This window comes from Microcebus murinus, chromosome 22, assembly GCF_040939455.1.
Source record: "Microcebus murinus isolate Inina chromosome 22, M.murinus_Inina_mat1.0, whole genome shotgun sequence".
NCBI classification, from domain to species: domain Eukaryota; kingdom Metazoa; phylum Chordata; class Mammalia; order Primates; family Cheirogaleidae; genus Microcebus; species Microcebus murinus.
The window spans coordinates 6,796,860-6,820,616 of NC_134125.1; the positions used below are offsets into that span (position 1 = coordinate 6,796,860).

General features: G+C 45.2%; 1 protein-coding gene across 2 annotated transcripts in view; it reads right to left on the reverse strand.

Moving 5' to 3' along the window:
• P2RX7 (purinergic receptor P2X 7) overlaps nucleotides 1-23,493 on the reverse strand; it is a 41,709-nt gene extending 18,216 nt beyond the window's left edge. Inside the window, exons 1-8 of one of the 2 annotated variants that reach the window (XM_012782311.3) lie at nucleotides 23,271-23,493; nucleotides 11,998-12,166; nucleotides 10,788-10,856; nucleotides 7,767-7,839; nucleotides 6,289-6,385; nucleotides 4,406-4,486; nucleotides 4,093-4,222; nucleotides 2,973-3,109 (exon numbers count right to left, since the gene is read on the reverse strand). In XM_012782311.3, the coding sequence (XP_012637765.1) occupies nucleotides 2,973-3,109; nucleotides 4,093-4,222; nucleotides 4,406-4,486; nucleotides 6,289-6,385; nucleotides 7,767-7,839; nucleotides 10,788-10,856; nucleotides 11,998-12,166; nucleotides 23,271-23,395 (881 nt within the window). In that variant the 5' untranslated portion in view covers nucleotides 23,396-23,493. Of the gene's footprint in view, nucleotides 1-2,972; nucleotides 3,110-4,092; nucleotides 4,223-4,405; nucleotides 4,487-6,288; nucleotides 6,386-7,766; nucleotides 7,840-10,787; nucleotides 10,857-11,997; nucleotides 12,167-17,196; nucleotides 17,304-23,270 lie in introns of those variants that run through there. The other variant, XM_075996538.1, reaches the window with a different exon arrangement.
• Between the last annotated feature and the right edge of the window lie 264 nt (nucleotides 23,494-23,757).

Below are 23,757 nucleotides of genomic sequence, written 5' to 3' on the forward strand. Positions count from 1 at the left end.
ATAGGTCATAGAGACTGTGTTAGGGCCAACTAGCTACTGGGACAGAGTTGTAGGAACAGGCTGAAAAATGATCCAGACATAGGAGGTATGGTGGAAACTAGGTTAGTATGGCATAGGCAAAAGTCAGGAGCAAAGGAGCTAGCCGTGCAGAGGGTCAAAACAAGAATGAGTCAGCACCAGTCAGCAGGGAGGAGCGTAAGAGTGCAAATGAACCAGAACCCTAGTGAATTCATGAGGTTGAAGACCCGAACCCAGAAGGATGCATGATGAGCTACAAAGAAACTTCAAAAGAAAAACAACTCCTTCCGGCCTGGTGAGGTGGCTCACGCCTGTAATCCTAGTACTCTGGGAGGCCAAGGTGGGCGATCGCTCAAGGTCAGGAGTTCGAAACCAGCCTGAGCAAGAGTGAGACCCCATCTCTACTAAAAATTGAAAGAAATTAATTGGCCAACTAAAAATATATATACAAAAAAAAAAAATTAGCCGGGCATGGTGGCTCATGCCTGTAGTCCCAGCTACTTGGGAGGCTGAGGCAGTAGGATCGCTTGAGCCCAGGAGTTTGAGGTTGCTGTGAACTATGATGATGCCACTGCACTCTAGCCCAGGCAACAGAGTGAGAAAGAAAAAAAAAAAAGAAGAAAAGAAAAGAAAAAAGTAAGACAGCACTGCAGGGGAGGAAGCAGTGTGGCCCAGGGCATTGAGAGTCTTTGAAATGTTCTTCCCAAAGGGACTCCCATCAAGATGGCAGCCTGAGCTAGAGCAAGAAGCCCTACCACCTCCACCCCTCTCCCACCTCATACACACAGAAGAGCAAGATAAAATATTTCTGAAAGGTCATATCAATACAGTACTGAGCTCAAAACAAGAAAGGAGGCCGGGCGCTGTGGCTCACGCCTGTAATCCTAGCTCTTGGGAGGCCGAGGCGGGCGGATTGCTCAAGGTCAGGAGTTCAAAACCAGCCTGAGCAAGAGCGAGACCCCGTCTCTACTATAAATAGAAAGAAATTAATTGGCCAACTGATATATATATAAAAAATTAGCCGGGCATGGTGGTGCATGCCTGTAGTCCCAGCTACCCGGGAGGCTGAGGCAGAAGGATCACTCGAGCCCAGGAGTTTGAGGTTGCTGTGAGCTAAGCTGACGCCACGGCACTCACTCTAGCCTAGGCAAGAAAGCGAGACTCTGTCTCAAAAAAAAAAAAAAAAAAACAAGAAAGGACATTTTTTTCTAGGTGCTAGACATATGTAGTGAGTTGGATAGTAGCCATGTGACCCTTAAAATTACCTGAATCTGGTCTATACCTGAGGAGCTAGAGTTTCAACACGCTTATGGGGAAGGGGACTGGGGCTGCAGAAGCTCCACATAGCAAGGGAGCAGGAACTAGATTCTTTTAGTGGAAATCCAGAGCCCAGAAATTAAACTGAATACCGATTCATGATCGATAGACACCATACGGTCCTGGCAGGAACAACTACAAAATTACATAATTATCTCAGAAGAATGTTTCCATGTTGCACAGCACACACGGAATTTTACATAAGATTATTTCTACAGAAGACAATATCCCAAAGCCTACATGGAGAAATCCCACCCAAGATACCTCAGATAATAGGTCAATATCAAAGGAATTATACAGTAAAATGGACAAAAGGAGTAGGATCCATAAGGCAAGAATGGCACTCACTGGAACAATAATAGATGGCTTTGAAAAAGAACCAAATAAAAATCCTAGAACTGAAAAATATAGCCATGGAAAATTTTAAAAATCTGAAAGCAGATGATAAAATGTTCCTAACCTTTGATTCAATAAGTCTAGAAATTCGTCCTAAGGAAATAACCTGAATTCAAAAAAAGATTTATGTGTACAGTGCAGAGTTATATATGATAGGAAAACTGGAAACAACCCAAAATGTCCCATAATGGAGGCATGAGTGAGAAAAATTATGAGATAGAAGGGGAAGAGTGTGAGTTTTGGGGCCAGAGTGATGGAGGGTAGAATTATGGAGTGTTTCTTGTCTGATTTTGGAAGCTAAACAGGGTCGGGCCTGGTTAGTAGTTAGATGGGAGAATTATGGAGTGTCTATTATAAGCTGTGGGCCTTGGGCAAATCACCTTCAAGGAACACTAATATCTACCTTCCAGGGTTGTTGGGAGGCTTAGAGATGGTGATAGCAACTGCCTGGTATATAGAAGGCCCTCCTAAATTGTAACAATAGTTATCAGTACACCCACATGATGGAATGTTATATTAATGTCATAATCACAAAGAATTTTGAATGACCAGGGTATTAAAAAAAACCCCACAAAATACCAAATGACATATATAAAATGTATCTCATATGAGCCTCATGAAAGAATTGGTATAGACAAGGGAAATTCCCTTGATTGTCTCAGGTTAGAGGAATTATGGATGATTTTCATGCCCCTCAATGCTTTTCTGTTTCCCAAGTTTTCTTTTTGTTTTACAAAGAGTGTACAAATCTTTGATGATTAAAAAGAGAAAAAGGCCAGAGGTTCACACCTATAATCCTAGCACTTTGGGAAGCCGAGGTGGGAGGATCGCTTAAGGCCAGGAGTTCGAGACCAACCTGAGCAATATAGTGAGACCCCATTTCTACGAAAAATAGAAAAATTAGCCAGGAGTGGTGGCACGTGCCTATAGTGCCAGCTACTCAGGAGGCTGAGGCAGGAGGATCACTTGAGCCCAGGAGTTTGAGGGTGCAGTAAGCTATGATGATACCCACTCTTACCTGGACAACAGAGTGAGATCCTGCCTCAAGGAAAAAAAAAGAGAGAGAAAGTCATGCAAAAATGCAGTCACTGCCTAGCTCTTAGAGGAAGGCTTTCTTCATTGTCTTGTTGCCTTGGGAACCAACACTAGTCTTACTGATTGTTGGGGCTGCAGTACAGCCTGGCCTGAGGCTTCCTGTGAAGCCAATGGCTGACCACTGGGTTAGTCTGACCCGGAGTTACCTGAAGTTGTAGCCAGGGTACAAGGACTCATTGGTGGTCTTGTCGTCCAGGCGACGGAAACTGTATTTGGGACGGCAGTGGTGGAACCAACTGTCCAGGTCACAGTCCCAGTAGATCTCAATGCCCATTATTCCACCCTGGGGAAGTCAATAAGAGACAGTCTCCATGTCTGCTGGACGTGCATAGCAGTGATCACTGAAGGAAAGGGTTTCTTTTGTTGAGGAAAAATGCTGCTTAAAGGCTTCAGAGCCACAAGGGCAGCCCTATGCAACTCGCACAAGCATTACCATGGCAGCTGCAATGCATCTCCTCCCATCTGGGACACACCACCATTGGACTTATTTTCCTAAAATACAACTTTCAACAAACCACTCCTGTATTCAAACACCTTTAATGGCCCCCTTATCGAAAATGAAGTCAAAACTTGTTAGGGTACCCCGTGAAATGTCTTTTCTGCTTTACCTCCCATATTCCCCTAGGGAAAGCTCTTTGCAGGCATGATTAAATCAAGAGTTTGAGATGGGGGATTATCCTGGATTATCTAGGTGGTCCGTAAATGTCCCCTCTCATAAATGCCTTTACAGGTGTCTTTATAAGAGGGAGGTTTGACACAGATAAGGAGTCACTGTGACCACTGAAGCGAAGTGCTACACTGCTGGCTTTGAAGATGGAGGAAGGGCCTATGAACCAAGAAATGGAAGGAATGCAGCTCTAGAAGGTAGAAAAGGCAAGGAAATGCGTTCTCCCCTAGAGCTGTAGAGGAAGCATGGCCATGCCGACACCTTGATTTCTGCTCAATGAAACTAAATTCAGACTTCTGACTTCCAGAAATGTGAAAAAAAAAAAAAAAGAAGTGTTATTTTAAAACCATGAAGCTTGTGTTAATTTGTTACAGCAGCTACAGGGAACTAATACACCAAGTAGCTCACTCACAGGGCAGTTGTGGGGTTAGATGAGGTAATGTAGGTAAAGCCCTCTCCGTGGTGCCTGGATTTACTAAACGCTCAGGAAATGAAAGCCGTATTATGAAGACCTGATGGCCTGGTGTTTTGGCCAGTTGACGTCCTCCATCTCCTGCCACACACCCCTCCATACCCCACTGTACAAAGACACCACTAACCTGAATTGCCACCTCTGAAAAATTATCTCCTGTTTCTCGGAAGATATCTCCTAGTCGGAAAATGGGACACTGTGGATTCTGAGTCTTGTGAAAGGTACAAGTAATGTTTAAACCATGCAAGATGTTTCTCCTGTGCATAATTCAAAGCAAACACACACATAAACATCTCTACTGAAAACAGATCCACCCAGAAAAGTCATTCCCAGATTCCTTGGAGACAATAAACGTTTGTTGTTTTGGGACTTCTGAGGTGTGGAGTAATTTGTTACACAGCAGTAGATAACTAACACAGCCAGGCATCCTGGGCACTTACGTGGTGTAGTTATGGCCAGGGAAGTCAATATTGTTCTTGATGAGCACTGTGAAGTTTTCAGCGCTGTTCAAGAGTGCAGGTCTGGGAGAGAGAAATGCAGAATGCAGTGACTATAAGGGACAAGGGAGTCCGTGGGCCAAGAGGACCAGAGGCTTCTGATTTCTTGCTTTTGGTCTTTGGGATGAGTGAAGAGACATGGATACAGTAACCCAGTGGGCCAAGCCTTCCAAAATTCTGCATAAAGCCTCTCCAGCTTCTCCAAGAAAAATTTCTGCCTTCTTGAGACCCAGTGGTATTTACTGTGACACTTTTGACCCTCTGATATAATTACACGTTTAGGTATGTGCAATGGTTGGGACCTGCTCCATATCTGGGACTTCTTGTATGTTACATAAAATGTAGCGCAGTCTCTCGTGCACAGTAAAATAAATATCTGACACCTACTATGTGGTAATGGATGTGTTGAATGAATGGTTAAATGAGCCATCTTAGCTAAATCATATGACATAGAAGAAACTGAAGTTTAGGGAGTTGCTTGCCCAAGGTCACATCAAAATGCAGCCCAGGGACAGGCACACTTATCTAATGAGTTGATGGCAGAGCTGGAACTGAAAACCATAGTCAATCAGAGGGCCCCTTGTCTTGAACCAAGGACTATGTGAGTGTAGGCTGCTGGGCACCCTGATCTGGGAAATTCCTTCTGTGACAAAAAATGTTTCCTGACCTAGAAATGAACCTGGGTGGAGCCATTAATGATTGGGGGCCAGAGAGGGTGACGCTGCCTGGCACACCCACCCTTCCATAGGGAACCTCTGCCTGAGCCTTCCACCCGCCAGCTTGGGACAGTTTTCTCTTTGCCCCATGAATGCTGAGGTAGTGGTCCTAAGTCTCATTGGTCTAGAACTATGCTGTCCACTATGGTACCCACCAGGCACATGTGGCTATTTAAATTTGAATTAAATTAAATTAAAAATTCAGTTGCTCAATTGCAGTAGCCACATTTCAATTGCTCAATAGCCACGTGTACTTAGGGGCTACTGTTGGGACAGTGCAGGTATAGAACATTTCCATCATTGCAGAAAGTTCTATTGGGCAGTGTTGATCTAGAACCACCACACTTCTAAGGGCAGATTGTGTATATGAGCACATGTGCACATGCGCACATGTGCGTGTGTGTGTGTGTGTGTGTGTGTGTATAAGCCACGCATGGGACTCACTTTACAATAATTATACAAATATCATCTCATTCGTTGCTTACAACAGCCCCATGAGGTAGGTGAAATTATCCTCATTTTACCAATGAGGACCCTGAAGCTCAGAGGGGTTAACTATTCTCTGCTGAAAAGCATTGGCCTTTGTAGCTTCTGAGATTTAACATCGTGACTTTGTGTGTTGAAGGGAAGAATCAATACAGGTGGTTGCCAAATCTGTATGTCACTGTGAACATTTAATTTAAGAAAGCTTTCCCTCTCCTCCCTCTCTCCTCTTCTTTCCCTTCTTCATCCTTCCTTTCCATCTTCCTTCTTCCTTCCTGTCTTTAATCATTCAGTAAGGACATTGACCAATCAAGTGGACCCTCCTGTGGCACTAAAGGAGGGGTCTGGAAGTGCCCTGCTAAGACAGCCAGGAGGATGGGGGCACCCAAGGGTGCTAAGGGTAGTAGCTACTTACTAGCTGGTTCAGAATTATTTCGGTATTTTAACAACTGGCATGGCCCTCCCAAAGACACTGCTTTGTGCCAAGCAGTCCCCCTTACTTACAGGGATCCCCAAGCAAATAAGACCCAGGGCTTTGTGGGGCTGTGCGGAGAAGGGAAATCCCCAGCAGGGCTTCATCTAGTCACTTCTGAAGGCCACCATATCTGTCTCCACCATGCAACTCACCGGGGGGCCTCCTCTACTGCCTCAATGGGACACCAGGCAGCGACTTCGCAGGTCTTCTGGTTCCCTTTATATACTATACACCTTCCGGTCTGGATTCCTATGGGAGTTGAGGGGTCGCAGAAGCACAGATGTGAAAGAACTGCAGTGAGGAAGTTATCCGGGAGGGGTGGCATTAACTTAGCCCAAGCAAGAGACTGTTTATGCTTTTCAACCAAGCAGCTTCAGCTTCCATGAAACCCCATCCTGACCACAAATGTACACAGGGCAAGGCAAACAAGCAAAACACTAAAGAGTAAGCTTTTTTTTAAAAGGCCCAGGGAAAGCACAGAAAGACTGGACTCTGTTGGCTCTCTTGGTTTCTTTATAATAAAAGGTGCCTGACAGAGCAGCTAAAAACAGAGTGTATTCTCTCACCTGGTATAAATGGGCTAGAATCTGGCTTCTCAAAGAGGCAGCTGAGTCCCTCAAAGGGTACACAGCCTGTCTAGGGATGTGCGAAGCTACGGAATAAGCATGGCACATCTTCCTGGAGTGTCAGGAAGATTAACAGATTTCCAAGGGAGAATTAATTAAATAGCGAGTAATGTTAAAATGATCTCCATGCCAGCTCAAATACACATGCGCTATAGAATAGTATATAATGTTCATATGCCTCTGTGTGTGTGTTTTTTTTTGTTTTTTTTTTGAGACAGAGTCTCACTTTGTTGTCCAGGCTAGAGTGAGTGCCGTGGCGTCAGCCTAGCTCACAGCAACCTCAATCTCCTGGGCTCAAGCGATCCTCCTGCCTCAGCCTCCCGAGTAGCTGGGACTACAGGCATGCGCCACCATGCCCGGCTACTTTTTTATATATATATATATATATCAGTTGGCCAATTAATTTCTTTCTATTTATAGTAGAGACGGGGTCTCGCTCTTGCTCCGGCTGGTTTTGAACTCCTGACCTTGAGCAATCCGCCCGCCTCGGCCTCCCAAGAGCTAGGATTACAGGCGTGAGCCACAGCGCCCGGCCTGTGTGTGTGTTTTATAACCACTGATGTTTTTTTCTTTTTTATGCCTTTTTTTATTGTCAGTTTCCTTTTTAAGTTAAAACATGAGATAAGGAAATTCTGCAGATTAATGTGAGTATTGCTTCCGGGTTCCCTGGGTTCATGCTCCTCAACCCTTAGGGAAGTTCAGGGGAAAAGTTTAAAATATGCAGATGACGCTATGGGCCATGTGATTTTTCTATCCATTAGAACCCTGAACCTGCTAGGTTTTCAGGAGCTTTTCTCACTGGGAAATTGGAGTCACATTCACAGTCAGCAGCTGGTCTGCAGGGGACAGAGCCAAGGCATGGGGCAGACACTGGCTAGCATATGATGACGGTGGAAAAAGGCAGCTGAGAGCCAAAGGCTAAAGACCTGAACTTTGCATCGCAAATGTCACCAAGATGCCAGACCATCCACCCCCAGGGGCTCTGGAAAAGAAACAGAAGGTACCTTTGCTCTTTGGGTCCATCCATCCCTTTTTACAGCCCCGGTCAGAGGAACAGAGCGTCCTGCGGGTGGGATACTGCAGGAAGAAGGATGAGATAGTGGGCAGTAAGTGGCGTGTGCTACTAAGATACCAAGAAGTGGATGTCCACGTCCACACAAAAACTTGTACGCGAATGTTCACAGCAGCACTGCTCACAACAGCCAGAAAGTGGAAACAACCCACATGTCCATTGATGGATGAATGGAAAAATAAGTGTAGTACATTCATACATGGAATCTTATTCAGCCGTAAAAAGGATGAAAGACTTATACGTGCTACAACATGGATGAATCTTGAAAATGTTAAATGAAAGAAGCTGGTCAGAATAGGCCACATATTATGTGATTTCATCTATATGAAATGTCCAGAATAGGCAAATCCATAGAGACAGAAACCAGATTGGTGGTTGCCAAGGGCTGGGGTTGGGGGAGTGCTAATGGGGGTGTGACTGCTAATGGGGATGGGATCTCCTTTGGGGGTGATGGAAATGTTCTGGAATTAGATGGTGGTGATGATGGTTGTATAACTCGGTGAATAAACTAAAAACCACCAAATTGTACACTTTAAAATGGTAGATTTTATAATATATGAATTATATCCCAATAAAGAACAAAAATAAATAAAAATTTGAGGCTGAGCGTGGTGGCTCACGCCTGTAATCCTAGCACTCTGGGAGGCCGAGGCGGGAGGATTGCTTGAGCTCACGAGTTTGAAACCAGCCTGAGCAACAGTAAGACCTTGTCTCTACTAAAAATAGGAAGAAATTAGCCAAATAACTAAAAGTAGAAAAATTAGCTGGGCATGGTGGCGCATGCCTGTAGTCCCAGCTACCCAGGAGGTTGAGGCAGGAGGATTCCTTGAGCCCAGGAGTTTGAGATTGCTGTAAGCTAGGATGATGCTACAACACACTAGCCCAGGCAAGAGAGCGAGACTCTATCTCAAAAATAAAATAAAATAAAATAAAATTTGAAAAGCAGATGTCTGGGTAGCCAGGGACCACTTTTAGGGATGGCCCTTAGGGTAGAGGACAGGTGGCCTGGTCCAAGTGGCCCTATGATTGCATTACTGAGCAGTGCAAACAGGTGCAGAGACTCAGCAGGACATGTGGAACTGAGGGACGTCAGCCAGCACACTCTCCTGGCCTGAGAAAACGAGGCCAGCCCAGTTTCAGGGCTGAAGGACAGGGTAAGGAAAAGAGAAATGAGATGATTTGGTTTATGCATATTTGACTTCCATTTTCTAGGCTTAATGGCCAGTCTTAGAGAAGCCAGAACATGGCATGAGTATAAAAATAGCCTCTGCTTCTTGTCCTCTCTGCAGTTTGTGGCTTTTACAGTGATTCAGAGCAAGGACCTAGGTCTTGGACCCAGTACACCTGAGTTTTGTGATAACTGCACCATTTTCTAGCTGAGTGACCTCAGTCAAGTCACTTCACCTCTGTGAGCCTCAGTTTCCTCATCTGTAAAAGGAGGGTGAACAGATTTGTCTTGTATGGTTGTTGTGAAGGTTAAATGAATTATGAAAAAAGGGGTTTAGCACATAATATTTGCTCAATGAATGTTTCTCATAGTTTTCAAACTCTCTTATGATCTCTTTTCTTCCCAAGCTACCTTCCTCATATTACCCAGCATGTCCCTGGCCTCCTCCCCTGTGACCATCCAAATTAGACTATGAACCCTTTGAACAAAACCTGAGTCATATCTTTGTAGCCCAAGTGCCCAACACCTAATAGGTCTTCATAAATATGGAATGAATGAATACATGAATGAGTGATCATTCACTGTGGCTCATGGAAAGTTATGTTATTTTCATTATCAACTGGAAATAAATCTCAAGAAAGAAGGAAACCAATTTTATTTTGCTCTCCAAAAGAAATTCTAAAATTAAAAAAATCCATTAGTTTTGTTCTAATCTCTTCTGTGATTGTTGCACCAATTAAATATGGCCACAGGCCAGGCACGGTGGCTCACGCCTGTAATCCTAGCACTCTGGGAGGCTGAGGCAGGCGGATTACTCGAGGTCAGGAGTTCGAAACCAGCCTGAGCAAGAGCGAGACCCCATCTCTACTATAAATGGAAAGAAGTTAATTGGCCAACTAATATACATAGAAAAAAAATTAGCCGGGCATGGTGGCACATGCCTGTAGTCCCAGCTACTCAGAAGGCTGAGGCAGCAGAATTGCTTGAGCCCAGGAGATTGGGTTTGCTGTGAGCTAGGCTGACGCCACGGCACTCACTCTAGCCTGGGCAACAAAGCGAGACTCTGTCTCAAAAAATAAATAAACAAAAATAAATAAATATGGCCACAAATTCTCGGTCACTCTCCCAGTTGAGATGTGAAGTGTTTCCCCCTCTTTCTGAAGCTAGGCTGGTGAGATACAGTAGATGTTGCTATGCAAAGAGAGGAGGGGAATGTCCAATTAGACCAACTCAAACCAGCTTGGGGGATAGGTTAAAATCCCAGAGAGTTACATGTTATTCTCTGGGCTAGCAGTGTACCCACAGAGCCCTTTGGGTTCCAACCACTCTAGGTGACATCCTGTCTGAGGAGGAGTAACATGTCATTTCAATCATAACAGCTCACATTTATTGAGTGCTTACAATGTACCATGCCTTAAGTGTGTCACAAGTATTCACTCATTTGTTTCAATAGTCCTAAGAGCTAGGTTTTGTTATTAGCCCCATTTTACAGATGAACACATCAAGGCACAGAGAGGTGAAGTCACCTGCCCAAGGTCACAGAGCTAAGAAGTCAAGTTTGGAACCATTAGCAATCTTGTTTGCAAGCCCAGGCTCTTAATCTCTGGCTATCCTACCCTCTTCCTTATGAGTCTCAATACCTTGAAAAGTATCTTTGTGTGTACGCAGGGATGGAATGTGGCATAGAGATGACCAGAGCATGGGGCAAAAGAGAACCTCCTACCTGCACCTCCTCTAGGGACTCTTATCACCCACCCATCCAGCCAGTCTCAGTCCCTTCCTTACCTCAGGACACAACCGCTGCTCTTGGCCTTCTGTCTTGAGAAAGTTTGTCATCACAAAGAAGGAGTTCCCCTGCAGAGAAAAAGGAGAGGGAAGGAAAATGTGAGGCCTTTGAGAAGAAAAATCCTTAATTATAATAATCTAGCTTGCTAAGTACCTGGGGGCGAACCTTTCCAGTCTTCTTAGCTTCTAGAAACCAGAGTCTGTGGGCAACTTGCAATAGGCCGAGGGCTTAATATCAAAGCCTGATGAGCCTCCCTGCTGAGCCGAGGGGAATGAAGGAACAATTCAAATGGTGGAGGAGTCATTTTCCATCTAGCCTCAAAAGCAGCCTTTTTGGGGCTTTTTGGACACAATCAAATCCCATTAAATTGAAATGCAAGAGACCTGTGGAGGTGGGAGTAGGGGAGTAGACTTCATCGAACACTGTTCACATTTTCCAAGACTTTAATTAAAGGGCGATAAGGCAGCCCACCACCTGAGCAATGGCAGGATTTTAATGAGCCACTGTTAGAAACAAACAGCAGCTTTGGCTTTATGGGTTTTTGCAAAGCTTTCCATCTCCCTGGGACTGCAAACGTGCGTGCCCTTTTGTCCCTACTGTCCGCCCACCCACCCCCCCATCTGTATTTTGCAATCCTCAACCCCACTTTAATTTCTCTGATTTGGCAATTCTGCTTTCATTTTCTCTGCTTGCAAATTTAGACAGTCACATGCCTTTTCTCTGTGACCCACACCTTTCCTGTCATTACCAATTACATCCTTTCTTTGTGCAAAAATGTGCACAAGAATGGGCTCCTGGAGACGTTTTTTGTTGATGAAATGCCACACAAACAAAGGTGCCTTCTGGGTAGAAAATTCCTTGCCCTTTTGAATCTAGGCAGACCTTGCTGACTTATTTGGGGGCTCTGCTTCTAAAAAGCTGTGTATAAATGGAGTGTGAGTGAATCAAATCATGTTTTAAATGCACCAGGACACGCTTCTATTTTGAGAAACCCTGTAGGACTTGATAAAGCAAAGAATCATCTCCTTTAAGCTGCTGGATCTGACCCAGTTCTGCAATTTTTAGGTTTTCTCAGTTGGGATTTTTACAGAGCTTTAAAAATAGGGCCGATGTTTTTCTGGAATGAGGCCTAGGTCCCAGGGGAAGGGAGTAAGGCCCTGGTGACAGTGGCCAGGGGCGAGTCCTGGGAGAGTGCTGCCAGGTGCTCACCTGCAAAGGGAAGGTATAATCCGCAGTGTCAAAGACGTGCTGCACCGACTTCTTCACTCCATTCTCCACGATCTCCTCTTTCACCTCCGCTATCCCTTTGACCTTGGTGTGCACAGAACTGATGACAGGCTCTTTCTGCTGGTACAGCTTGTCACTCACCAAAGCAAAGCTAAGTGGCAGATACAGAAAAGCATCAGTGGTCTTGAGGGAGGCACGGTGCAGTGGTTTGGAATAAAGGCTCTGAAGGCCACTTCCATTCAACTCTGCTGTGACTTACTTCTCTGTGACTCATGTTCCCTCTCTGCAAAACGGGAAGAATATCATACCAACCCCATGGGGTTGCTGTGAGGATTAAATGAGGTATGCATGCAGACTCCTCAGCACAGTAACCGGCACACAGGGAGCACTCACTGCAGGAAAACTACTGCCCCTGATCCTATTCTTTAACATTGCCTAATACGAACCTAATGTATAGGGCAGCTTCTCAAAGTAATAAGATCCAGCTCCAGGTGGGGCCACCAGCTTTGTCCTGAGGCTCAGGAATACATCAGCACCTTCCAGTCTAAAGCTGTGTCTTGTGAGTCAGCCACCTGCTTTTCAGAAATACCCACTGCTTTATAAATAATATTGATAATAGCACCTACTCTTTATTGAGCACTTAATACATACCAAGTCCTCTACCTGCATCTTCTCCTTTAATCCTCAACAATAGTATGAGATGGTTACTATGATCATTACCCTTTTGTAGATGAGGGAATGGGCTCAGAGAGGTGAAGGAACTTGCCCAAGGTCACGCAGAGACACAGTGACAGAACCTAGGTTCATGAATGGTGTACCTTATAGCCCAGAGCCAGTGGTTCTCTTAACCACGTGCTAGACTTTTTCATAAATGACGTGGCTCTGCCTCTGGTTTCCTGCCATTTGGTCAGTTTATTAACTGTTTTGTTTGGGGGGGGACACAGTCTCACTCTGTTGTCCAGGCTACAATGCTGTGGCGTCAGCCTAGCTCACAGCAACTTCAAACTCCTGGGCTCAAGCAATCCTTCTGCCTCAGCCTCCCAAGTAGCTAGGACTACAGGAATGCACCACCATGCCCAGCTAATTTTTTCTTTTTATTTAGTATTTTTATTTATTTTTAATTTTTTAATTTTTTTTGAAACAGAGTCTCACTCTGTTGCCCAGGCTAGAGTGCCATGGCATCAGCCGTGGCATCAGCCTAGCTCACAGCAACCTCAAACTCCTGGGCTCAAGCAATACCTCTGCCTCAGCCTCCCGAGTAGCTGGGACTACAAGCATGTGCCACCATGCCCGGCTAATTTTTTCTATATATTTTTAGTTGGCCAATTAATTTCTTTCTATTTTTAGTAGAGACAGGGTCTCGCTCTTGCTCAGGCTGGTTTTGAGCTCCTGACCTTGAGCGATCCTCTCGCCTCAGCCTCCCAGAGTGCTAGGATTACAGGTGTGAGCCACTGCGCCCAGGCCTGTTTGTTTTTTGAGACAGACTCTGAGTGCTGTTGTGTCAGCCTAGCTCACAGCAACCTCAAACTCCTGGGCTCAAGTGATCCTCTTGCCTCAGCCTCTTGAGTAACTGGGACAGGTGTGAGCCACTTCACCTGGCTAATTTTTTGTTTCTATTTTTAATTGACTGGCTAATTTTTTCTATTTTTAGTAGAGACGGGGTCTCACTATTGCTGAGGCTAGTCTTGAACTCCTGGCCTCAAGCAATCCTCCCACCTTTGGCTTCCCAAAGTGCTAGGATTACAGGCGTGAGCCACTGTGCCCAGCTGTGTTTTTTATAATTTATGATGTTTTGATATGTTAGGGGGCCTCCCTGGCTGGGAAGACACTGACGCCACTATGGATAATTATTATGAATATATTATCTATGATAAAGATAGACCTATGATACACAGTCATTTTAATGACTAAAGAGTATTCTAGTGTTCAGACTGAACATATGAAACTGCCCATTTTGTAGACCATAACTGTAGAATACAGGCAATTCCATATGCTTCAACCTAAGGGGTACATTATGATAATTTTCCAACCAGTTTCTTATGGATAGATATTTAACCAGAAGCTTTGTTCAAATTTCCCAATTACAAACATTTTTTTGGTAACGTTAATATAGTCCTTACTCTGTGCCAACCACTCTTCTAATGTTTTACAAACACATATTAACTCTTTCAATCTTCATTCCCCCCACCAAACAAACAAACAACAACCCTGTAAAGAAGGTACTGTTACTCCCACCTAATAGCTGAGCAAACTTTGGCGGGAACAAAGGGAGAAACTTGTCTAAGGTCACATGTTGAACACCAGCACCCAATTTGAACACAGCCATGTGGCACCACAGACTCAGCTCTTTCAAATACTATGGTAAATTGAATTCTTTTTTTAAATTTCCTTTTCAAATGTTCATTGCCGGTGTATAAAAACACAGTTGATTTTTGTGTGTTGATCTTGTTCCTTGCAACTTTACTGAATTGGTTTATTAGCTCTAATAGTTTTTTTGTGAATTCTTTGGGATTTTCCATATATGGGGTCATACAGTCTATAAGTGAAGATACTTTTACTTCATCCTTTGCCATTTGGATGCCTTTTATTGCTTTTTCTTGACTAATTGCTCTGGCTAGAACTTCTAGTACAATGTCGAACGGCAGCAGTGAAGGCATCCTTGTCTTCTTCCTGACCTCAAGGAGAAAGCTTTCAATTTTTCACCATTAAATGTGCTCAGTCTATGCTCCTACCCACTATGCTTACTGTCTGTCCACCTGCATTCATGTTTCCTGGAACACTCGCATAAGCATCTTCTCACACCTGAGATGTTAAGTGCTCAGGATAAACTTCTGGGTCGAACGATATGCACATTTTATATCTCAACTCATTTTGCCAAACCACGAAAATTTGAACCATTGCATTTTACCACCAGCAAAACAAGAGTGTGTGCGCCACCTTTTAAGAGGGGCTTGACAAACAAGAGGGTGGTTATATGGACTTGGTAGGGCAACATGTTGGGAGCACATGGCCAGAGGGATTGGGGATATTAGTTAGAGGAAGAGGAGAGACATAATAGCAGTATGCAGCCATTTGAAGAGTATCACCTAGAAGAGGGAACACAGGGCAGAACTCTAACAGAAGGTCAAAGTTATAGGGAAATAGATTTGGGCTCAATACAAGGAAGAAATGTCTAACAATTAGAGCAGTCCCAGCACACAGCAAGCTTTTCTTGTGGTTGCTAGCTGGTGATGGTGAAGGTGATGATGATGGTGATGATGATGATAATTTCCATTTATCCCATCAACATCTCCCTCTCTTCTGTCTCCTCTCCACATGCACTTAAACATCATTTCTCATCTTAAAAATAAGCCCCCCTCGATTCCACCTTCTCCTACCACCACTCCATGCCTCTGTTCTCGTAGCCAAATCCCTTGAAAGAGTGAGTCATCACATCCATTTCTGCATCTCCATTCACTCCTCCACCCACTCCAGTCTGGCTCCCACCCCCACCACTTCTCTAAAGCCTCTCCTGCCAAGTAAATAATAACGTCATTGTCACTAAATCCAACAGACATGGCACAGACCTGATCTTCCTGGAACTGTCAGCAGTAGTTGACACTGTTGACCACATACCACTTCCCTCTACTTCCCTTAGCTTCTGGAAATCCACATTCTTTCTTTCTTTGTTGAGACAGGGTCTCACTATGTTGTCTGGGCCAGAGTACAGTGGTGTCATCATAGCTCAGCCTGGAACTCCTGGGCTCCAATGATCGTCCTGCCTCAGCCTCCCAAGTAGCTGGGACTATAGGTATGCCCCATCATGCCCGGCTATTTGTTTTTTTAGAGATGGAGTCTTGCTATGTTGCCCAGGCTGCTCTTGAACTCTGAGCCTCAAGCAATCCTCCTGTATTGGCCTCCCAAAGTGCTGCGATTACAGGTGTGAACCACCACGCCCGGCCCACATTGTCACTTTCTTTGGATCTCTGTGGCTACTCCTTCTCAGAATCCTTTGGGGACTTCTGCATCCTGACTCCTTAAAGGTTAGTGATCCTCAGGGGTCTGGTCTAGGCCCTCTAGCTTTCTCATCTATGTCCTCTGTTTCTGGTCAGTTGCAGCTACTTCCATGGTTCTCGTTACCATCTATATACTGATGATATATAAATCTATCGATATCTCCAGCTCCTGATTTATCTCCCCAACTACCCATTCGACATTGACGTTTATGTGTCACATAGACACCTCCAACTCAATGCCTTCAGTTATGAACTCATCTTCCACCCCAAATTGGATTTTTCTCTTGCATTTCCTATCCTAGTCAGTTGTTCCACCACCCATGAGTTGCCCAAGCCAGAAACATGGTACACTCCATGGCCTTGGGCAAGTTACTTACCCTTTCTGAGTCATCATTTCTTCCTCTATAATAAGGGGATTATTAGTATTATATTGGGGAGGGTTTTCTAGTTCTAAACAACAGAATCCACTCTGCCAAGCTTAAGAAGAAAGATTGTCTAGAAAAGACAAATCCGAGAGGCAGGGAGTAGATGAGTGGCTGCCTGGGCTGAGCAGCCACTGGGCGTGGGAATGGGGAGTGACTGCTAATGGGTCTGAGGGGTCTTACTGGCGTGAAATGTTCTGAAACTGGACTGTAGTGATGGCTGCACAACTTGATAAATTTACTGAAACTCATTGAAATGTATACCTAAAAAATGGGTGATTTTATGATATTTAAATTATATGGAATAAAGTTGTGGAAAAATTTGATTTTTAAGGCATGATAGGCAGTTCATACAATCTCTCAGAGGACCAACAACCAGGTTTACTTGAACACTATGCAGCCAGGGAGCAGGGACTGTTCTAGAGAAAGATCTCTGCCAGCCACTGCCCTGCCCTAATGTGGGAATTCATAAACAAGGAGCAGCCCCTGCCAATGCGTTTGGGACTGGGTGCCAGGATCTCAGTCGCTGCCCTTCTTCAGTGAGCTGGATGCTGTCAGGGCCATGCCTCCTGCACTAGGCTGAATAATGTCTCCAACAATATCAGGTCCTAATCCCCAGGATGTTATTCAGGGGGTGGGGAGGAAGAGTTTTTGCAGATGTGATAAAGTTAAGGATTTTGATGGTGAGATTATCCAGTTGGGTCCTAAATTACAATTACATGTGTCCTTGTAAGAGAGAAGCAGCCGGGTGCAGTGGCTCTCACCTGTAATCCCAGCTACTCTGGAGGCTGAGAAAGGAGGATCACTTGAGACTAGGAGTTCAAGACCAGCCTGGGCAATATAGCAAGACCCCATCTCTAAAAAATAAAATAAATATGATAAAATAAAATTAAATTTAACAAGAGAGCAGCAGAAGGAGATGTAACACACAGAGGAAAAGGCCATGTGAGGATGAAACAGAGAGAGATTTGAAGATTCTGGCTTTGAAGACAGGAGTGATGCAGCCACAGCCAAGGAACACCAGTAGCACCCAGAAGCTGGAAAAGGCAAAGAACGGAGTGTCCCCTGGAGCCTCTGGGGGGATTATGGTCCTGTCAACAATTCGATTTCAGCTCAGTGATACTGCCTTTGGACGTCTGGCTTTCAGAACGGGAGAGGATAAATTTCTGTGGCTTTAAGCCATCAAGTTCATGGTTATTTGTGACAACAGTCCTAGGAAATTAATACCCAATATCTAATAACAAGAGAACAAGTGGAGGCCCATATACTGCATGTTTAAAGTATTTAAACATCATAACGAACTTTAAAATGTGTTCTCATATCTATCTAAATCCATTATACCCCAGAAGGCCAGATTCAAATTCAGAATTCTTGGATGCCCCAGAATTCTGTGCCAAACACAGAGGTGCTAGTTGAAGGGGCTCCTGGCACACAGCCCACCCGCTTCTCATCTCACTCCCAGATCCTTCCACACACGTGTGCATGGGTGCCCCAAGCCCATGCCCAAGCTCCCTCCACACCCTCCTCTGCAAACAGCTGCCCCTTGGTCACCCCTTGGGCCTAAGAGCGTGCCTATGGGTGCTATGGTCTGCTTCCAAGAGGACCAATCTGGAAAGAGGTTCCGGCTGTTGGGAAGAGAATTCTAGGGTCCTGGGTACCCAGAGCATAGTTGGGTGGGAGTACAGACCTAGGTGGGGACATTCTGCCTCTGTGACAGTCAGAATTCAAAGATGACTCAGGACTTCCCGCATCCTGGTATACACACCCCACGTAATCCCTCGGACTTTGAGTATGATGGATATTTTACTTCCATGATTAGGTTATGTTATTTGGTACAGTTGATCTTAAAACAGGAAGATTATCTTAATAATGTGGGCTTGACCCAATCACATGAACTCTTTCAAAGCAGAGTTTTCTTCTACTGGTCCCAGGACAGAAGTCAGAGATTTGAAGCATGAGAACAATTCATTGTGTCATTTGCTGGCTTGAAGAGAGAGAGGCCCACGTGGCAAGAAGTGTGGGTGGACTTCAGGATCTGAGAGTGGCCCCTGGCTGACAGCTAGCGAGTAAACAGAGCTTATAGTCTATAGCCTCAGGGATTAAATTCTGCCAACGAAAAGAATGAGCTTGGAAGTGAATTTTCTCCCAGAGTCTCTAGATAAGAACTCAGCCCACTAACACCTTGACTTAGGCCTGTGGGGCTGTATTAGTTTCTATTGCTGTTTAGTGAATAGAATTTAAAACAGCTCCACAGACCCATTATTCCATAGGGAAGCTCAAAGTCCAGAGAGATAGTGGAGACTCTAGGGCCCAGGACAAAGGACAATACTGTTCCCCTATTCCTGAATTTGAGTTCTGCTCACACCTACCTCCCCATGTTGTTCCCTGTGTGTCAGAGTCCTTCCTTGGAAAAGCTTGGGTCTTGTTGGAAAGTGTGGGGTCTCAGGTAATGTCCTAGCTGCAAGGGAAGCTGGGAAATTAACTTGTGACATGTGTTAGTGAGGTGGAGCTCATAACACAGGGATTTCTCCAAACATGGTTAGGCTGTTCAGATCATAATCACCCACTACAAGAATGAATCTTTTAATTTTTTATTCTTTTTACAGACAGGGTCTTGCTCTCTCACCCAGGCTGGAGTGCAGTGGCTCAGTCATAGCTCCCTGTAACCTCAAACTCCTGAGCTCAAGCAATCCTCCTGCCTCAGCCTCCTGAGTAGCTGGGACTATAGGCATGCAACACCACACCCAGCTAAGTTTTTGATTTTTTTGTAGAGATGATGTCTTGCTATGTTGCCTCAGCTTGTCTCAAACTCCTGGGCTCAAGGGGAGCCCCATCTTGGCCTCCCAAAGTGCTGGAATTACAGGTGCCACAAAGCCTGGCCAAGAACCTATCTTATAGGATTATTTATGAGGATCAAGTAGGCTAATACATGTCACATGCTAAGAACAGAATGTGGCACATGCTAAGACCTCAGCAATACTCAGGAGGCATCTTATTTATTATATTTCAAGCCGAATGATCTCTCTAAAATGAATATATGAGCATAAAACTCTTAATGTTTTGTATGTTTTAAAATGTTCTAATAAATGCTGGGGGCTAGGGAGACAACTCCCCATGCTTTGTCAGTGCCCTCAGGCTGACGCTCAGGGTGCTCCACAATCCGAGCCTTGCTGGCTTCTCCAGCCCCGCCTTGGCCTTGCCTTCTTGGCCATTGTACACCCAGCCTGCCAGCAGGCATGCAGTCCTGTGCATAAGTCCTGTGGATCTTCTCCTTCCTCTTCCTAGCGCTGTGTTAACAGCCCAGGAGGGCTGGGGCAATGTCCCCAGAAGCCCATGGGTGCGGGCGAGAAGCCTTTGCCATTGCACCTTGAAACAAGAACACTGCGGCAGCTTTTCGTAAAGCCAGAGCCATCCATTTGAAAGGACCGTGCTTATTTTTTTGAGATTATATGCTTCCAGCCTCTTGTAACGTTTGGCGCTAGACTATGATTATAACAAAGGGCTGCGGATAGATGGTAGCAGTCGGGGTGCTTTAACTGCTCATCTTAACAATGCTGTGTTAGTCGGCAAGCTTGCCTCTCCTCGCATCAGTAAAAACTATCATGCTTCTCCAGAAACCCGGAGTCATCCTTCCCCTCCTTGCAAATCTCTCGGTTCCACCTCCAAAGCATATCCCAGCTTTGTCCACATCTCTCCAGCTCCACCATCCCATTCTAGCCCAAGTTTGCCATCTTCTCACTTCTGATGACTCTAGTAACCTTCTCACTGGCCCCTCACTGTCATTCCTGCCCCACCACAATCTCTGCTCTGCACAGGGGCCTGTGAGAGCTTCTAGAAACATGAGTCAGATAGTTGCACCCCTCTGTGTAAAACTTTTCAGTGGTTTCCCGCAGCATTGAGAATCAAATTCCAGCCCTTACCCTGGCCTGCCATCGGCTCCTGCTCCTCCCTCCTCTCTCTCCAGGTTCTGGACATGCTGTCCTTTCTGTTCCTCTGTTGCTCCCAGATCTTTGCATGTACTGTTCTCTTGCCTCCATGTGTTGTGTAGCTAGATTCTTCTCTTCCTGCAGGGGTCACCTCCTGAAGTGGGTCTTCTCTGCCCTCCCCCCTCCAAGTTCTATCACATCACTCAGGTGTCAAGGGTAGGAAGAGAACATGGCGAATCTTCTCATGTTTCTGTGCCCCTGAAGATGGCGGGGGCCACAGGGGCCGTGCCTGGCTTGGATTTGCTCCTCCTGGCCTCTGGTGCCTCCTTCATGGTGGGCTCCTGTCTACTCAAATGGAGGAGGCCCCGGCTCACAGGTGGCTAGCCAGGAGCTACATTTTAAGAGTCGCAAACTAACACAGCAGTGCCATCTCCATGGCAACGCCACCCTGGGGCTGAGAAGGATAACACTGGCCCTGCTCACTGTTGGCCCCAATGGAGGCCGCTGGGCGGGACAGAAGCAGCAGCTGGGAGTGGAGCTTGTTCTCCTGTCTCTCTCTCAACCTTCTCTGGTCTTCTGTGGTCACTGGAAAAGCTTCCAAGAGGACTGCTCTCCGGGGAAGAGGGAAATTTCCCAAAAGAATACAACCGTCTTTTACTTCTCTGCTTAAAATCTTTCTATGGCTTCTCAACTCACTTGGAATAAAACTCAAAGAATTCTCCAAGGTGGTATCATCACAGGGCGCTTGGTTTAGGCAACAGCTTGGTGGTCACGAGCAAACCACATGATAGCAAAGTGCCAGGGCGAATCGGCAGCCTCCGTGGGCCAAGCAGCATGTACCCAATGAGGAGCAGGGCACCTGGTGGGACCAGGGAAGGGGCTGAGGTAAGAATACGAGGACTCCTAGATGACAACCCAGGGAGAGTCTCCATAGCCTAGTTACAGAGCTGAGACAAACCAAGGCTAGAGAAGTAGCCTTCAGAAGTCCCTGGAATTTCTGGCATTTGGAAAGACCTTGTAAAATAACAAATAACTTGTTACAAATAACTCGTAACAGTTATTTGTTTTTTCACTGTCTCACTGTTTTTTTGGTCCTATGGTAGCTGGTCTAAGTAATGTCTTATTTTAGAACTTCAGCACATATATTTATTATTCAATATTTGTTTAATAGTAAACATGAATCAAATAATGACAATCCTAATAATAACATTGTTAATAACTAACACTTAATAAGGGCTTGCTAGGTACCATATGTTTCTCTAAGAGCTCTGCATTTATTAACTCGTTTAATATTCCCAACAACAATTATCCCCATTTTACAGATGAGGAAACCAAGTTTCAAAGAGGTGAAGGATTTTTGAATCCACATTTCCAGATTTCAAATCCCAAGCTTAGATGTGGTTACTTTGAGGTTCAAAAGGAGAGGATATATATAAATATATCTATTATATTCAAAAAGATTATTTTTAAAAAATAGATACCAGTATGAAGCTCTTATCCTAAGTCAGACATCATGATAAGGCTTTTCATGCCTTTTCTTGTTTAATTGTTGAAACTACTTTATAAACAGATACAAAAATTGAAGCTCAGAGAAGTTAAGTGACTTGGGCAAGGAGACATACTCAGAATTATAAAATGGGTAGCTCTAAATCTTAGTAAACTACACTGTCACCCTGTGTAGATAAATATAAGTTATCATCACATCATCAGAGAGAATAAGGGGCATGTGCCATCAGGGAAATGCAAATCAAAATGACAATGAGATAAGATACCACTTCATAACAACTCGGTTGGCTATAATCAAAAAGACAGACCATAACAAGTGTCGGTGAGGATGTGGAGAAACTGGAGCCCTCACAGTCTGCTGGTGGGAATGTACAAAGCTGCGGCAGCTGTGACAGCCCCTCCAGCGGCGAAACAGAGTTACCCCATGAGCCAGCAATTCCAGTCCCAGGTAGACAAGCAAGAGAAATGAGGACATGTGCCCACACAAAACCTTGTATGCAAGTGTTCATGGCAGCATTATTCATGATAACCAAAAAAGAGAAACAACTCAAATGTCCATCAACAGATGAATGGATAAATAAAACTGATCTGCCCATATAATGGAATACTACTCAGCCATAGAAAAGAGTGAAGCATCAGCACATTGAAACATGCTAAGTAGAAATAGCCAGTCACAAAGGACCACATATTGTGTGATTCCTTTTATATGTAATATCCAGAATGGGCAAATCCATAGAGGCAGAACGTAGGTTAGGGGGTGCCTGGAGCTGAGGGAGTGTGGTGGGGAGGGTTGAGAATGACAGCTAAAGGGGTGTGAGGTTTCTTTCTGCACTGATGAAAAATGTTCTAAAATTGACTATGGTGATGCTAAAATTCTGTGCGACTCTGTGAATGTGCTAAAAACCCTTGAATTGTACACTTTAAATGGGTGAATTGTATGGGATATGAATTATACCTCGATAAGTTATTTTAGGAAAACAAAACCAAAAATAACTAGGGGGCCTTCCTGACATTGGACAGGACCTAAAGTTACATTTACATGCCTGGTCCCATTCCTCCCCGTAAGCAAGGTGTGTCCTCAGATCCATGCCTCCTCCCTGGGAATCCAGGGTGTGTTGCCCTGTGTTTTCCTTCTTTCCCCTGGCACACCCTGCCCTGCTCATCCTGGCAGGCCTGGGGTAGAGCCAAAAGGAGTCTCGCTCACCTCCCATGGTTTCTTTCTGCTGCAGGCTGGCGCTGCTTCCTCCTGCCTGCTGCTTCCTGCCGCCTGCCCAGCTTGCTGTGAGAGCACGTCTCACATTTGAAAACCATGTGGGACTCAGGATGTGCACCTGAACCTACACCTTGGGGTTTTCTGTGCTGTCAGCGACCGCAGAGATTTGGAGTCCTCCCCACACCCCACTTACCTAGCATAGGAAAAGACGATCACGTGGAAGACCCATTTAATGGTGCCATAATTCATGCTCTGGATCCGAGTGACTTTGTTTGTCTCATACTGGAACACATCCCTGCAGCTGCAGCAGTCCGGCATGGTGAGAGGTGCGCTCCCTGCCTGGGGCTGGACCGGGGCTCAACCCTCTCAGACGAGGCCACTGCAACCCGCCCCCCCCAGGAACAGCAAAATGAAACTCACTGATTCTTAGCAGGAGCCTTTAACATTGAGCTCCTCCAATGACTGCATGGTGGGGGCGGGTCCTGGCAGCTGCCCCAGATGTGGCTGAGATAAACAAAAGCAAAGTCCTACAGGCCTGGCTGGCAGAGGCCTTCGCTCCAGCTGTCCTCCCCCAGATGCCTACACAAAGATGGTGTTCAGAAGATAGACATTTTTAGAATTCTCCCTTTCCTGTTTTTCCTTTCACTTTCTTAGACTCATTTCGGTTGGGAGAAAGGGAC